The 15,204-nt window shown below is 39.6% G+C and overlaps 1 protein-coding gene across 2 annotated transcripts in view; it reads left to right on the forward strand.

Annotated features, from left to right (window-relative positions):
* The first annotated feature begins 4,134 nt into the window (after positions 1-4,134).
* BEGAIN (brain enriched guanylate kinase associated) overlaps positions 4,135-15,204 on the forward strand; it is a 272,336-nt gene continuing 261,266 nt past the window's right edge. The window contains exon 1 of one of the 2 annotated variants that reach the window (XM_074291270.1): positions 4,135-4,271. In XM_074291270.1, the coding sequence (XP_074147371.1) occupies positions 4,221-4,271 (51 nt within the window). In that variant the 5' untranslated portion in view covers positions 4,135-4,220. The remainder of the gene's footprint in view (positions 4,272-15,204) is intronic. The other variant, XM_074291266.1, reaches the window with a different exon arrangement.

Below are 15,204 nucleotides of genomic sequence, written 5' to 3' on the forward strand. Positions count from 1 at the left end.
ACATATTTCCATATTCATCATGCTGCATAAGAAAAACCTGATCAAAAGGGGAAAAAAACACAAGAAAAACAACAACAACAACAACAACAAAAGGTGAAGATACCATGATTTGATCCACATTCAGTCTCCATAGCGCGCTCTCTCTCTCTCTCTCTCTGGATTCAGATGGCACTTCCCATCACATCTATTGGAATTGCCTTGAATCATCTCATTGTTGAAAAGAATCAAGTTTATCACTGCTGATAATCACATAATCTTATTGTTACTGTGTACAATGTTTTCTTGATTCTTGACTCACCTCACTTTGCATCAATTCACTCCATCATTTTTTGAAGGCATAACTGGATAAATGTCATTCTGGATAGTAATAGTACCTACCTTTCAGAGTTGTGAGGATCAAATGAAATAATAAAATGCTTAACACAATGCCTGGCACATAATGAGTACATATAAGTGATGTTGTCATTTGTTTCTTATTGCCACTAAAATAAAATACCAACTTCTTAGTCTTACATCATTCCCCTTCATATATTATTCATTCCAGCCAAACCAAACATTTCATTTTTGCATTGGAAGAAGGTTTACCTCCTGGAATGTACTCTCTTCTCATGACCAGATTCTTGGAATTTTTCTCTCTATTTAAGGCATAACTCGGGTGCCACCTCCTCCATGCAGCATTTCCTAATGCTTCAAATTGATTATATTCCCTCGCTCCTCAAATCATCTTGCATTTATTTGTTTAATCTGTATAAATGATACATCCTCAGTAGGACATAAATTCCTTTAGATCAAAATTCTCTGTCTCTCTGTCTCTCTCTCCCTCTTCCCCTCTCCCTCCCTCTCTCTCTCTCTCTCTCTCTCTCTCTCTCTCTCTCTCTCTCTCTCTCTCTCTCTCTCTCTCTCTCTCTCTCTCTCTCTCTCTTTCTCTCCCCTTCTCTTTCTCTTTCTGTTTCTCTCTCCCCTTCTCTCTCTCTCCCCTTCTCTCTCTCTTTCTGTTTCTCTCTCCCCTTCTTTCTCTCTCTCCCTCTTCCTTTCTCTCTCTCTCTCACACTCTCTCTCCCCTTCTCTCTCTCTCTCTCTCTCTCTCTCTCTCTCTCTCTTTCTGTTTCTCCCTTTGTAATCAAAGCACCCAGCATATAGTAATGCTTAGGAATGTTTATTGAATTAAAGTGATATTGTAGGAGTATAATTGCACAGGACTGATTTGATATCCTCTGAGCTCCATTATAGCTCTGAGAATCTGTGATTTGCTAGCTATATAATCTTAGATCTAACATATTTGAAGTAGAAAGCAAGCAAATTCAACATAAACAAAATTCAGTAGGAAAAGCTTAAAAAAAAATTCAGAACCAGTTCTCAGTTATTATAAGTCAATATAAGATTTTTTTAAAAGAAACCTGAAAAAGAATGTGTAGTTTAAACCCTTCATTTTGTGGCTGTAATGAGGGCACTGGTTAATGGGTGTGCAGTCCTCAGAGCATATCTAGGGGTTAGGTAGGTGGGAGGTGGTCTTCCCACTGCTTACCCCCATGGTGGGATTTGGAGAGTGTGCTTCTAGAAGTGTCTGGAAACTTATAATGTAGGGACCTTGCATTTATTGTAAAAGTATTCAGTAAACATTTCCTGTCTACTTACTGTGGAGTTACAAAAACCCTTTTAAATGACTCTTGTACCAGATATGAGACTGCATACAAAAAGCTCCTATGGAGAAACTCTCTCCTCCCTGGTAGCAAGCAAGGCAAGAACTTCTATAAGCCTTGGGGTCGGTAGAAGAGGATATTCTCTTCCACCAAGGTAGATAACTAGCTGTGAACATACAGTGCTTCTGTTTCTTCATGTTTCTTCTTTCTTGGTCTTAAGTGAATGAAAATACAGAAGAAACTAGTCTTTACCCTTTTTAGCTTTGAAAGGTGGGAAGAACCACCAGAAGTATAGCAGCTGAACAGGAAGCAACCAGCACTGACTAATAACCTGCTTTAATCTACTTAGCAGTGAATCAACAAGGTAATAGAAAAGTAGGTTCTTTAAAGCAAGGGAAGAACTTGTTCCTTGTTGATATCACACTTAGAAATGAATTTAGTGGTGGAAATGGTTTGTAGTCACCACTTTAAGTTTGAACCTATTATTCCCAGGAGGGAAGGGAAGGATGTATAAAGTGGAAAGTGTGCTCCTAAGTTGTGAAGTATTTTGGTTCTTGATGTTTTCTTTTGTTTTTAGTAAATATTTCTTTGTAAAAGTTAATTGATGACAATTGGTTAACTGATATTGGAATGATAATCACTGGTGATATTGGGAAAGGGGAAACACACTGTGATGAGGGTTTACATAGTATTAGAAAGATACTTCAGAACTTCGGGTTTCTCCCCTAAAACTCTAAGGGGAAAATGTGGCATTTTTCTAGGGAATCAATTTTCCATGTCAAACGGGTGTTGGGATAAGGAACCTCCACATATATATATAAGCTACATAGTTGATGGAACTGAGGCCAGGAGAAGGAAAGGAGCTCCCTAGGTCATATAGTAGTATGTAGCATGGTTAGAATCTGAAGCCAAGTTTTCTCATTTCAAATCCAGAGTACTTTCCATATGTAGTATACAAGTTAACAAAGATAACCAGAGATTGACACTCAAGGCTTTTACTGGGGTTAGGAGGGAGCAATGTTCTTGTGCTACAAATGTAGAAATTGCTTTCTGGCTTCATGCTGGGAGACTATGTATCTTAATGCAAGAAGTACTGAAGAGAAACAGAAAAGCTCAGCACAAGTCCTCTGCCATTGGATAATGAAGTGACCTTGAGCAAACCTTTCATTTCTCTTGCTTTTAGTTTTCTCATCTGTTAAATATTGATTAAAATTGCTTACCTTCCTGGTTTATTTGTAGAACAAATTAGAATGGATGAAAGCAGTCAGAGTCTGAGCCATAATCTGAACCCTAACCATCTGCAGATACAGTATGCATGGTAAAAGAGAGGTCACCAAACTAGGTTTATGATTTAGGTCTGATATCTATTTGTGTGACTTTAGATCAGTCATTTTAACTGCCCAAGATTCATTTTCCTCATCTGTGCATCAGGTATAACAATGTTTGAACTATCCCCTTGCACTTTTTGCAAGTAAAGTGGCTTTTAAATTGTAAAGTACTATAGTAAATGAATTATAATAAATATGTGATCAACTGAATCCTATCCCAACTAACTCCTTCCTCTCTTAATTCTCAAGCTAAGATTTTGGGATTTCAGACTAATCATCCTTACTCTAACCACAAGTTCCTGCAAATTGCCTGCCTAAAAATCAGCAACTGACACCTAAGAAAAATAATATTCAATTTAATTCAACAAGCATTTATTGGGCATCTCTTTTGTGCCAGGTGGATAGAAGGCTAGCTTTGAATTCAGGAAGGTCTCAGTTAAAACTCTGCCTCAGAGTAGACTACAGTTTATGTGGGACAGGTCATGTAATTTCTTCCTGACCCAGGCAGCTCCTGAGACCATATCTTTATTTTTTTAAGCTGTAGATGTGCTTTAACTAAAGGAATTTCCCCATCAGAAGTTTCAATACACTAGTGAATTCATAGGTCTTGGTAAGAAAAATGAATCAGCCAAAGAGCCAAGAAAAGACGAAAGAAAGTCTGGCCTCAAAGAGTTTAAATTCTATTAGGAAAAATACTGGGTGTATAAATAAGTCTATATGTAGTCTTGGAAGGTGAAGACTCATAATCGGAAAATGAGGAAAGGCCTCCTGTAGAGGAAAGCAAACCTTGAAGGGAGCAAATCTAAGGATTCTGTGATGGAGCTTGAAGATGTTCCATAGCATGCCAGACTCGAAGGGATCTTAGAGACCAGCTATCCCTACTGGGTCATTTGCATATGGGGAAACTGAGGCTCATTGAGGGAAGTCACAGAAGTTGGGTCAAGACTTGGACTCGAACCCTTGGCACAGCGTTTCCTCTTAGTTCTTTCTCCGCCTGCAGTTCTCCTTCGCGCTGCATCCCTGGGGTCGGGGACCCGAGCTGGGGTGCAGTGTAAAGGAAGTCAGGGATGGGGTGGGGGTGGGGCGGTGGTCCAGCCTCTCGCCAGTTCCGTCATGAAGAGTCCGCGCGGGCGCCTCCCAGCCTGGCCGAGCCGGGGCCGCGGCGCCAGCCCCGTACGCGCCTGCTTGGCTGCCTTGCTCTCCGCGGGAGCAGAACCTCCCCAGCTGCCGCGCCTCGTCCCCGCGGGTCACCATGTGGAGCAGCAGCGGCTGCAGGCGAAGGGCCGGCCGGCTCCCCCGCGCTGTGAGTACCTCCTCATCCCCTCCTTTTCCCTCCCGCTCTCTGTCACCCCCTCCTTTCTCTCCCTCCCCCTTCTCTCCTACCTTATAGCCTTCCTTCCCTCCCTCGCTTCTCCCCTCCCCCTTCCTTCTGTCCCTCCTCTTCTTCTTTCCCCTCTCCTCCTTCTCCTGCCTCACCCCCTTCTTTCCCATCCCACTTCTCCCTTCAGCTCCCCTACCCCAGCTTCTGCTGTACGCCTGCAGTGGTCTCGGGGGACTGCGGAGGGAGGTAGAGGGAACCCGCCATAGGAGCTGTCCAGCCCCCGGCAACTGCAGGACTTCCCCTCCGCACGCCGCCCTCGGTTCGCACCACCACCGGTCCCAGCCTAAAGAATCTCCCTTCTGAAAAGCCCCCGTTAGGTTAGCCCGACAAGAGTGCTTGGGCTTGGGACAGAGGCGATTCGGTGGTAATTTCCAAAGACCATATGGACGCATTAACCAAATAACGCCTCCTCCTGATTTCTTTCTTGGCTCCCTGGTCCGGGAGTGGCGCCCCGGGTCTTCCCTGGTCACTGCGTGCGTGAAAAGCACCAGGAAGAAAACTGCAGTTGTGCTTTTGCAGGGGAAGGAAATATACGTGTATACACGTATTATATAGTTCCCTCTCCGACTGCTTTCGGTCTGGAGAGTATGCACGCCTCAACCTTCAGCTAAATGCCTAGTTGGTTTCGGGATTTTCTTGTACATGCCTAAGAGCTGACTCCCTAATTGAGAGCAAGCAACCTCCAAGCACTCAGCTCCCGCCTACCTTAATCCGAAGGTTGCCACCCTCCTCTCCTGTCCCCAGGTCACAATCACAAACTGTTAGAACTTGGAGGAACCTTATTGATCATCTTCTCCAAATTCAACCATCATTTTACCGAGAAGGAAATTGAGTCCCAGAGGGAGAAAGGGATTTGCCTAAGGTCACACAGTCAACTAACTGATGGTAGTGCCAGCACTGAGAACCCCTGCTTTCCCACTCTCATTAGAGTGTTCTTTGCACTTCAGCTCACAACTCCCTTTGCACTTCATTGGGTATGGTCTTGGGGTTCAGAAAGAAGCAGAGGGTCAGTATTTCAGGCAAACAGACGCTGCTGCCTTAAAAAAGCTCCGGAGGTTCAGAAAGAAAGAGGGAGAAAGAGAGGGAGTCCCTGGAGCTATAGCAGCTGAGCCAGGTCGCAATAAAGCCTGTTTAGTAAAACCTGTGCTTCCCCATCCTCTGCCCCTGCTGGCGGCTCCAATTCAGTTACTGCACCATGTGACAGTCCCCGCCCCCACCCCCATGCTGAAAGAGTCTCTGGGGAGCCTAAGGTTTTTCAGCACTGGAGGAAAGGAGAACCCTGGGGCAGAGGCCCAAGGTAATAATCAGAGTAGCAGCTCACCTTTCTGATGCTTTATGCTTTCCTGGCTATTTGTATGTGATTCAAGAGACGCCTCAGTTTTAACAGATGAGGAAACTGAGGTCCAAAGATGAAGCAACTTGCCCCAAAGCTCCAGAGATATGATGGATCAAAGCCAGGATTCCTCCCAGATCATTTGGCTCAAAATCCAAGGCATTCTACTGTACCATGCTGGTAACAGACTTAAGAATCCAGAGATGAAGGTGCCCCCTGGCTCTTTCATCTTCCATTTCTTTAGCACTGCTTAAGTAGGCATTAAAAACATTCTAGTTGAATTGAGGCTCAGAGAAGGGAAGGAAGGACTCCAGTAGGGCTGTCTAGTCCAGTTCCCATAATATCTCCAATAAGTGGTCCTTCTCTGATAAGACCACTATGTTCAGTCTGTAGGGAAGGGGGGATACATTTTTTAACTGATACTGACAAGCTGAAGGGTACCAAGAGAAATGACTGACAGTGAAGGGACAATAAACAAAGGATTTATTGAAGAAAATAGCCTGGAAAAGAAAAGACAGAATATTATTGATGTCTTCACATGTATGAAGGGCTCTCATGAGAGAAATGATTATTAAATAACCAGTTGTTAACATTTGGGGAGATTCAGGACTTTTTCCCTTCCTATTTCCTCATTTGGAGATTAGGTTAAAGTTTAGTACTGTGAAGGGCATGGCTGATGATGAGATGTAATCTTGGATGAGATTTACCCAACTAGGAAAGTTTAGGTCTGATCAAAAGGCTAATCTAGGTGAATCCAGACCCATTGTGTTCTGGTCAGACGGGTCTGAGTGAAAGTGGATTTCCTTTGCTTAGACTGCCCTAGTTTGGATAGTCTAAATCCTAGTCTGTCCTAGACTGAGAGATCAAAGCCATGTCCCCCAGCCCTCATTAGAACAAGTCTACCTCTTGTAAAATATTCATTCTTTCATTCTTTTGCTAACCAATCAGAATTGATTTCCATCTATTGAGAACACCTACTCTTGCAAGGATATATAAATATCAAGAGATACCCAGGAAGGGTCTTTGTTTTATGAAAGACACCAAATAACCACCTTTATTAATTATTTGCTAGCTACAAATAATAAAATGTCTAATTACACAGAAATTATGTCTCCTAAACATTTTATACATTGTGACGTTATATGAAAAAGAGATTACAAGATCAAGGATTAATAGAGCTAAAAAAGGTCAGAAACCTTATATGGTTAGCCTCCATCCCCATTTTATAGAAGAGAAAACTTAGACCAAAGAAGTTAAGGAACTTTTCCAATGTCACACAAATAGTATCAGAGGCAGGGTCTGAATTCAGTTTTGAATCCAGAGTCATACTTCTTTCTGCTCTTGTTCTGCTTTGGTACCAGAAGGCAAGAGGAGTAACTAGTTCAGTAAAGCAACAGAAGTAACTAGTTCAGTAAAGCAACAGAACAGGGTGGAGAGGTAGGAATGGGGAGACACTTTGTAATAGTCTATAAATGTAACAAACTGTATCAAGAAACATTAAGTTATCTCCAGATCAGAGGAATCTTCAGGCAGAGGCTAAAGGACCATTTTTCATATATTTTTGGAAATAAAATCCCTACTTAGGTGTTGGTTGAACCAGTCCCTTCTGGTTTCAAAATTCTATGGTGATCCACTTGCCTAGGATTACTCAATACTGTGAGTTTTAAGGAAAATCATCAAGGCCTGCAGTTATCAGGAAAGACTTCTTGGAGAGAGTGATATTTGTGAGGGCTCTTGAGGATAGATAAAATTTGTTCTGAAGAATGAGAAGATGTGCCTGGTTGGACACAACCAGAAAAAAAGTATACATACTGGGCAAATGGAGGTTGTGAAATTGGGTGGATTGAATGGGGCACCCTATGGAGGTCACTGAATGGCAAAGTAAGAAAAAGAAGAGCAAACCAGTTCTATAATTAGCTACAAATAACAGGGTTAAAATTCTTGGTACTTTGAAATGATTAGCCCAGAGAAAGTAACAGAGATTACAAAGAACATAGAATTTAGAGCAACAAGGAGTCTCAGGAAACCATCTAGTAATTCTCTTCTTTAGCAGCCAAGAAAACTAAGATCTATTAAAGTAAGTGATTCTCCCCTCACTACTTAGGTAAGGAACAAAGCTAACATCTTAAGGAAGAAGACCTCTGATTCCAAATTCAGTGCTTATTACAGCATATCCTGGGTTTCACTTCGGGAGAAAAGTGATATCAGTCTTTGTTGATCCTAAAATTTAGCAATGTCCCACTGGGTTTCTTGATTCCCTTGGGTGGTGGGAGAGCCTTTTTTCTTCCTGCAGTCAGCTTCCTGTCAGTGAAGTGGAGCTAATAATCACTGCCCATCCTTCCTCCTCCTTGGAACTTCCTGAGGGAGATGATGGATGGTCAGATCCTGGACACCCAATTCGAGGTAATGTTACCACTTAAGGTGATATTACCACTGATGGAGGCACAGTTCAGATACCTCTAGTTTTGCATTTAGTTCCTAAACTAATCTGAGAGGAGATACAAGTACAACTTTGCTTTGTCTTTAAAACCTTCAATTTGCCTGAATATTACTATAATCAAGCTGTGCTGGGGGAAGGGAGGAATCTGTTAGGCAATACATATGGGCTCCTCTCCCTTTGGACTGCACAGCAGGCTGTGTAAAGAGAGAGAGGTAGCATTGCTTAAATCTCATGAGCTATTTTCATGTAGCTATTTATAGATTGGTGTTTGGAGTATTAAGTCCACTGGCAAAAACCCTTGTTCACCCCTGGAATACAAGTGGGCTTCTGGGCTCTTTGCCCAAGGAAAATATGACTCTATTCAGCTGAGCTATAATAGAATTTGGATATGGGGATGGGTTCCACTCTCTATTCTCTGACAACTGGTTATATGATTTTGGATGAGTCATTAGAGTTACTTTGAACCTCAGTTTCCTTCTTTATAAAATGGGGCTAACAATATCTATAATACTAGTCTTATGGAGGGAAGATAGAGGTGATGGTATTTTTGAGAATTGAATGAGATATTGGATGTAAAGAGCTTTGTAACAAGCTATGTACATGTCATCTATTATTATTATCCTTCATTTGATAAATATTCCCTGAGCACTTGCAGTGTATAGGATTCACTATTGAGTACTGTAGTCAGGGAAAGATACCAATAAAAAAAACCACTCCTAGTTCTCATGGAGTTCACTCTCTAGGAGAGGAAGATGAGTTATGTCTGATCCTTTGTGACCTTATCTGAGGTTTTCTTGGTAAAGCTACTGGAGTATTTTGCCATTTTCTTCTCCTGCTCTTTTTACAAATGAGGAAACTGAGGCAAACAGAGTCAAGTGACTTTTGGTAGTAAGCATTTGAAACCATATTTGAACTCAGAAGATGAGTCTTCCTGACTCCAGATCTAGCACTCTATTCACTTTACTACATGTAACTGAAATATCCAAATAAATAACTAAAATTCAAAAAGAGTAAATTATTTTTTAAAAAAGAAGCTCATGTAAAGGTCTTTTAAAAACAAAGGACAGAAAGATCACTTCCAGTTGGACAGATCAGAGAAGGCTTCCTGGAGGAGTTAGTATTTGAATGAGCTTTGAAGGATGGGTTGTGTAGCCATAGACAGAGATGGAGCAGATAAAGAAGGGAAATGTTTCACAAAAAGAGGAGAGTATGGACAAAGTTGAAGAGTCCTGTGACTGTGTACAAGTCACATTTCAGAATGTTGAGTTGTCTAGTCTTGCTGAAGCATAATAGGAGTCATACCCAGTTCATTGATGTAAAATCCTAGAAGTATCAGTGCAACTTCTAAAGATGCTCAACTTGCAAACAGGCAGTTATTTCTTGCAGGGATTCAAAGTTTAGGCCATAATACTGTCTGTGAAGCTGATTATTGCCCCTGAAGACAGAGTCCAGAAGGGCAATTCCCTCTCTTGATTCAATGGTTCCCCCACTAAAAACACAGATATTAGAGCCAGCCAAGCAAAAGGTGTGCCCTTGAGGAGCATATCTATCCTCCAAAGATATTTTAAATGGGGAGGGACACATTACCAAGACATACATGAAGTTCTTATCCAATACTGTCTCCATTATCATCAAAGTATGAAGGAATTTAGTTTTATTTCCCTTTTCCAAATGGATTTGCATTGGAAGCAGTTTTCTACTTGAGGAATGAAAGAATTTATCTCTTCCCAAAATGAGTATCAAGAAATAGGAAGCAGAATCACGGTTTGGGATTATGAAGAATAGGCTTTCTCAGAGATTTGAGGTCTAATTCCTGCTTGAATAGTCCTGTGTAAAGGCAGACCTATTTTCAACCTTAACTTTCAAATCCATTACCCAACTGGGAGGACCTGTGACATGCATTTCTTTTCTTTCTTTGCTTTTTTTGCTGGTACCTAGAGTATAGCACTTTATTTTTTTGGTTTGTTTTTCCTTTTTTATTGTTTTATTTTTTCTGGTTATATATGTACATTAATTTTTAATATACATTTATTTATGAATCATGTTGGGAGAAAATAATCAGAATAAAAGGGGAAAACCAGAAGAGAAAAAAAAAGAAAAGAAAAAAAGGGGGAAGTGAGAGCATGTGTTGATTTACATTCAGTCTCCCTGGTTCTCTCTCTGGATATAAATTGCTTTTTCTATCCAAAATTTATTGGAATTGCCTTGGATCACTGAATTGCTGAGAAGAACCAAGTCTTTCATAGTTGATCATTGCATAATCTTGCTGTTACTATGTACAATGTATTCCTGATTCAACTTGTCTTACTCAGCACTATTTAGTGTAAATTTTTCCAAGCCACTCTAAAATAAGCTTGTTCATCATTTTAATAGTGCAATAATATTCCATTACTTTCATATATCAAAAGTTATTCAGCCATTTCCAACTAATGGACATCTACTCATTTTCTAATTCTTTGCCACACAAAAAGAACTGTTATAAACATTTTTACACATATGGGTCCTTTTCCCTCAATGATTTTCTTGGGATACAGACTCAGTAATAGCACTGCTGAATCAAAGGTTTGCACAGTTTTATAATCCTTTGAGTGTGCTTCCAAATTGCTCTCCAGAATGGTTGGATCATTTCACAACTCCACCAATAATGCATTAGTGACCACTTTTCCCACTTCCCCTCTAACATTTATCATTATCTTTTCTGTAGTCTTAGCCAATCTGAGAGGTTATAATAAAATAAAATCCCTACTTAGGTGCTGGTTGAACCAGTCCCTTCTGGTTTCAAAATTCTATGGTGATCCACTTGCCTAGGATTACTCAATACTGTGAGTTTTAAGGAAAATCATCAAGGCCTGCAGTTATCAGGAAAGATTTCTTGGAGAGAGTGATATTTGTGAGGGCTCTTGAAGGATAGATAAAATTTGTACTGAAGAATTATAATCTCCAATGCCCCTTCTAGCACTAATAACATATGATCTTATGTTTGATGGTAATTTACCTATTCATCTCTGTATTCCATGTTTCACCATTTAGGGGTTTCTTGCAGAACCACTTTCTGGTCCTTGATGAAAATGATATTTATGAGTTTTCATTAAGAAATGCATGATATGATGATGAAATTAAAACCATTTATAGTCATATGAAAAGATGCTCTAAATCACTATTGATTAGATAAATGCAAATTAAAACAACTCTTTTGTCTGCATGAGCTTTGGAATGAACTCACTTTGAAATGTCACAAGGTTTTCATTTATGTTTGGAGTCATAATGTCATACAATTTAAGAGTTAGAAGGATTTTCAGTGGTCATTTAGTCAATCCATACATCCTCACCTTGGTCATCCATTCTCTCATTGGAGACTCTGAAGGAAAAGGAGAATGCCATCTCTTAAAGCAACCTGTTTCATTTCTGGAAAGAAGCCATTAACTAATGGAAAGACCACAGATTTTACAATAAGAAAGCAGCCTGGCTTCTATTATCTGTGTGATCTTGAACAAGTCTCTCAAGAAGTCTCAGGCATTTGTTTAGCAGTTTTAAAGTTAAGAAATTGGTCTGGATAATCTCTAAGGCCCCTTCTAGCACTAAATATTGTGATTTTTATACCCTCTCAGAACCTCATCTATAAAGTAAGCAAAATGATACTTGCATAATCTACCCATCAGAAATGTTGCAAGGAAAGCACTTTACAAGACTTAAAATGCCCTCTAAATGTAAGGAGTAAGAAAATATAAGAAAAAAAATTTTCTGAGTGGGTTTTAAGGGCAGGTTTTTCTAGGGCAGGAACTCATAACCCAAAGAAATAAACCAGGCCACACATTAATGAAAAAAAAAAACCAAGCTTCCCACACAAGCCAAAGACAGCTTACAGTCTAAATCAAAGAAGGAAAGACAGAAGGTATGGCAGTGATTTCTTAAGTTATACTGTTAAAGCCCTTTTGCTATCAGCAAAATCCTCCCTGGAAGGAGCTAATAATTCCTGCATTAAAAAAAAAAAAGCCAGGGCACAGGACACACATTTATATGCTGTTGTGGTCCCTTGCATTAGTGTTGGCTGAGGGGTTCTACTGGGAGAGTGGCTGGCTACTAGGATCCAAAGCAGGTCCATGGATTTCTGGCTCATGTGAAATGCCATGATATGTGATACAAAGATTCTGGATTGAAAGCCTAAATTTTAATCCTTGCTTTTATGATATCTCTGTGACTCTACCAAAATTTCTCATCTTTAAAATAATGCCTTATGTGAGTCAAAGGAACTTAGATTTAGAACTGAAGGGGAGTTTATATGTGAGGAAACTGAGATATAGAAATGTTACATGACTTGCCTATATCAATAGTTAATAGGTATCTGAGGTTGGTTTGAACTCAGATCTCCCTGATTCCAAACATCTTGCTGTTAATTATACAATGTTCTCTTGATTCTGCTAATTTCACTCTTCAATATTTCATACAAGTCTTTCCATGTTTTTCTAAATAATCCAAGTTATCATTTCTAACAAAACAGTAATATTCTATCATGATCATAGATGATTTGTTCAGACTAGCACTCTGTATCAGTTGTGAGGAAAATTCTTATTAGGTTTTTAAAGCCCTATAGAGATCTGAGATGTTTCATGGTGGGAGTAACCATAGCTGGAGAAAAAAAAAAAAAAAAATATATATATATATATATATATATATATGATTGGGAGCCAGAATTTGAAGCAAAGTTCTGCCATTTACTGTGTGGTGACTTTCCCCTTCTCAGTTTCTGTTTTCCTATCTAGGAAAGGAGAGGATTTACAGATGATTGATTCTAGATATGACTTCAGGGATTCTGATTTGAAGAAAAGCGCCATAGGAAGGTGCCATAGTGCATTGAGTGCTGGGTGTGGAGTAAGGAAGATTCATCTTTCTGAGTTCAAATCCATCTTTAGACACTTACTAGTTGTATGACTCTGGACAAGTCACCTAATTCTGCCTCAGTTTCTTCTGAAATTAACTGAAAAAGGAAATAACAAATCAATTCGGTATCTTTCCAAGAAAACCCTAGGGGTCATAAAGAGTTGGACATAACTAAAATGACCAAACAATAACAATAACAAAAACATTGACTGTTAAACCAAAAATCTTTCCCTCTCTTAGTAGCACTGGTAAAGTGGAAAGACCTCTGGTTTCATAATAGAAAGACCTCGGTGTGAGCTCCATTTTGTCCACTTACTGTATGAATTTGGACAAATTACTTATCTGCAAAATGATAGGATTAGACTATTCTCTCCAATCACTTCTTCATGGTGATAGGGTACAGAACTGGGGCTTTCCCAAAGGAAAATGGCTCTGGGAAGACAAGGAATCTTAGAGACACAGAAAGGTACTGAACTTAGGCTAAATTATGGGTGAAAAAAGAAGCAAGGAAAGGAAGACCAGATAGTGCAACACATATTTGTTTCCTTGTGATCTCGTTTATTTGATCCTTTTAAACTTCTTGTCTTATGTTATTTTCCCCTGTAGTGCTATTTGCAAAGGCAACCAGATAGTACAATGGATAGGGTATTGCTCCTGGGATCAGGAAGCCTGAATTCAAATCTAACCTTAGATACTTCCTGGTCAACTTTTTAACCTCTGCCTGTTTCTGTATCTGTATATTTGGAATAATAATAGTGTCTACCTCACAAGGTTGTCATAAGGATCAAGTGAGACAATAATTGTAAAGGGCCTGGCACATGTCAAGCATTATATAAATGCTGCTGCTGCTGCTGATGATGATGATGATGATGATTGATTAGACTGTCAGGGTAAGCATCAGGAAGAAATGAGTTCAATTCCTGCCCCAGATACTTACTGACTGTATCGCCTTCGCAAAGCCGCTTAATCCCTCTGCACTTCAATTTCCCCAACTGTTGTTTGTCCTTCATTCTCAAAGAAAGCCATGACATCAGGGAGCTGTGAATTAAAGTGAGGGAAAGCTTGAAAATAAGATAGTACCTACCTCTAAGGGTTGTATTGAGAATCAAATGAGATGATATTTGTAAAGCACCTAGCACATATAAAAGGACCATAATAAATGCTTGTTTCCTTCCATTATGACCCACCTCTTTTCGCTCAAAGTCTTTCCTGGCAAAGAACTCTCCTCTCTCATCCCTCTTAGCTACTTATTACAGCACTGAATCCATATTACAAAATTCAGCACTTACTTATCTTCCTTCCTATGTGATATTGGGCAAGTCATCCTTTTGGGACTCAATTTTTGCTTTAAATGAGGACCTAGATTACAATTATATTGGAGTCGTAAGTTTAGCACCGGAAAGAACTTGGTAGGTCATTGAGCTCAACCCCCTCGTTTCATAGAAGAGAAAGCTGCAAACTGGAAAAGTAAAGTAACTTCCTCAAAATCACATAGATCAGAGCTTCTTAAACTTTTTTCACTCTTGGGACTTTTTGCTTGAGACTACCCTGGGTAATAGGCATATAAAATAGGTATACAAGTCAAACATTTATTGATAATGAATCATAATTTTGTGACTCCCCCCCATTCACACAAGATCCTACATGGTGTCAAGACCCACAGTTTAAGAAACTGGGGTATAATTAATAAATTGCTGGATTTGAATTGACTAGATATATGAAAGGATATTAGAAATAACTTTAAAGTGTTTTTATTTTGTTTTGTTTTGTAAAAATTGTTGGTCTCAGCCAAATAATTAATCCACTAACTTCATGAATTCAATCAAGGATTTTACCTCTTTGGTCTTCAGTTCCCTCATCTGTAAAAGTTCCCACTTAGAAATTCAGCAATTCTAAGGCCTCTTTCAGCTCAAACAGTCTGTTTTCCATGATTGTATGGTTATTTCCAATTCTGTAATTCTTTGACTCCCTAATTCTTAATATTCTTATTACCTAGGATTGTATAATAAGTTGCTCCCTTCATTTGGGCCAGAGGTGTGTCTGACAAAATACTTGGATAGTGTTAGTATATATTTAATCACGCAGTAGTAAAAGGAAGACTGATCTCAGAATGAGAGGATCTAGGTTGATTTCTTACTCTGCCATTTGGCTGGAAAGTCATTTCACTTGCCCAGATCTCAGTTTTCTTAGCTAAACAATGAAGG

Source organism: Sminthopsis crassicaudata, chromosome 2 (assembly GCF_048593235.1).
Source record: "Sminthopsis crassicaudata isolate SCR6 chromosome 2, ASM4859323v1, whole genome shotgun sequence".
Taxonomy (NCBI): Eukaryota; Metazoa; Chordata; class Mammalia; order Dasyuromorphia; family Dasyuridae; genus Sminthopsis; species Sminthopsis crassicaudata.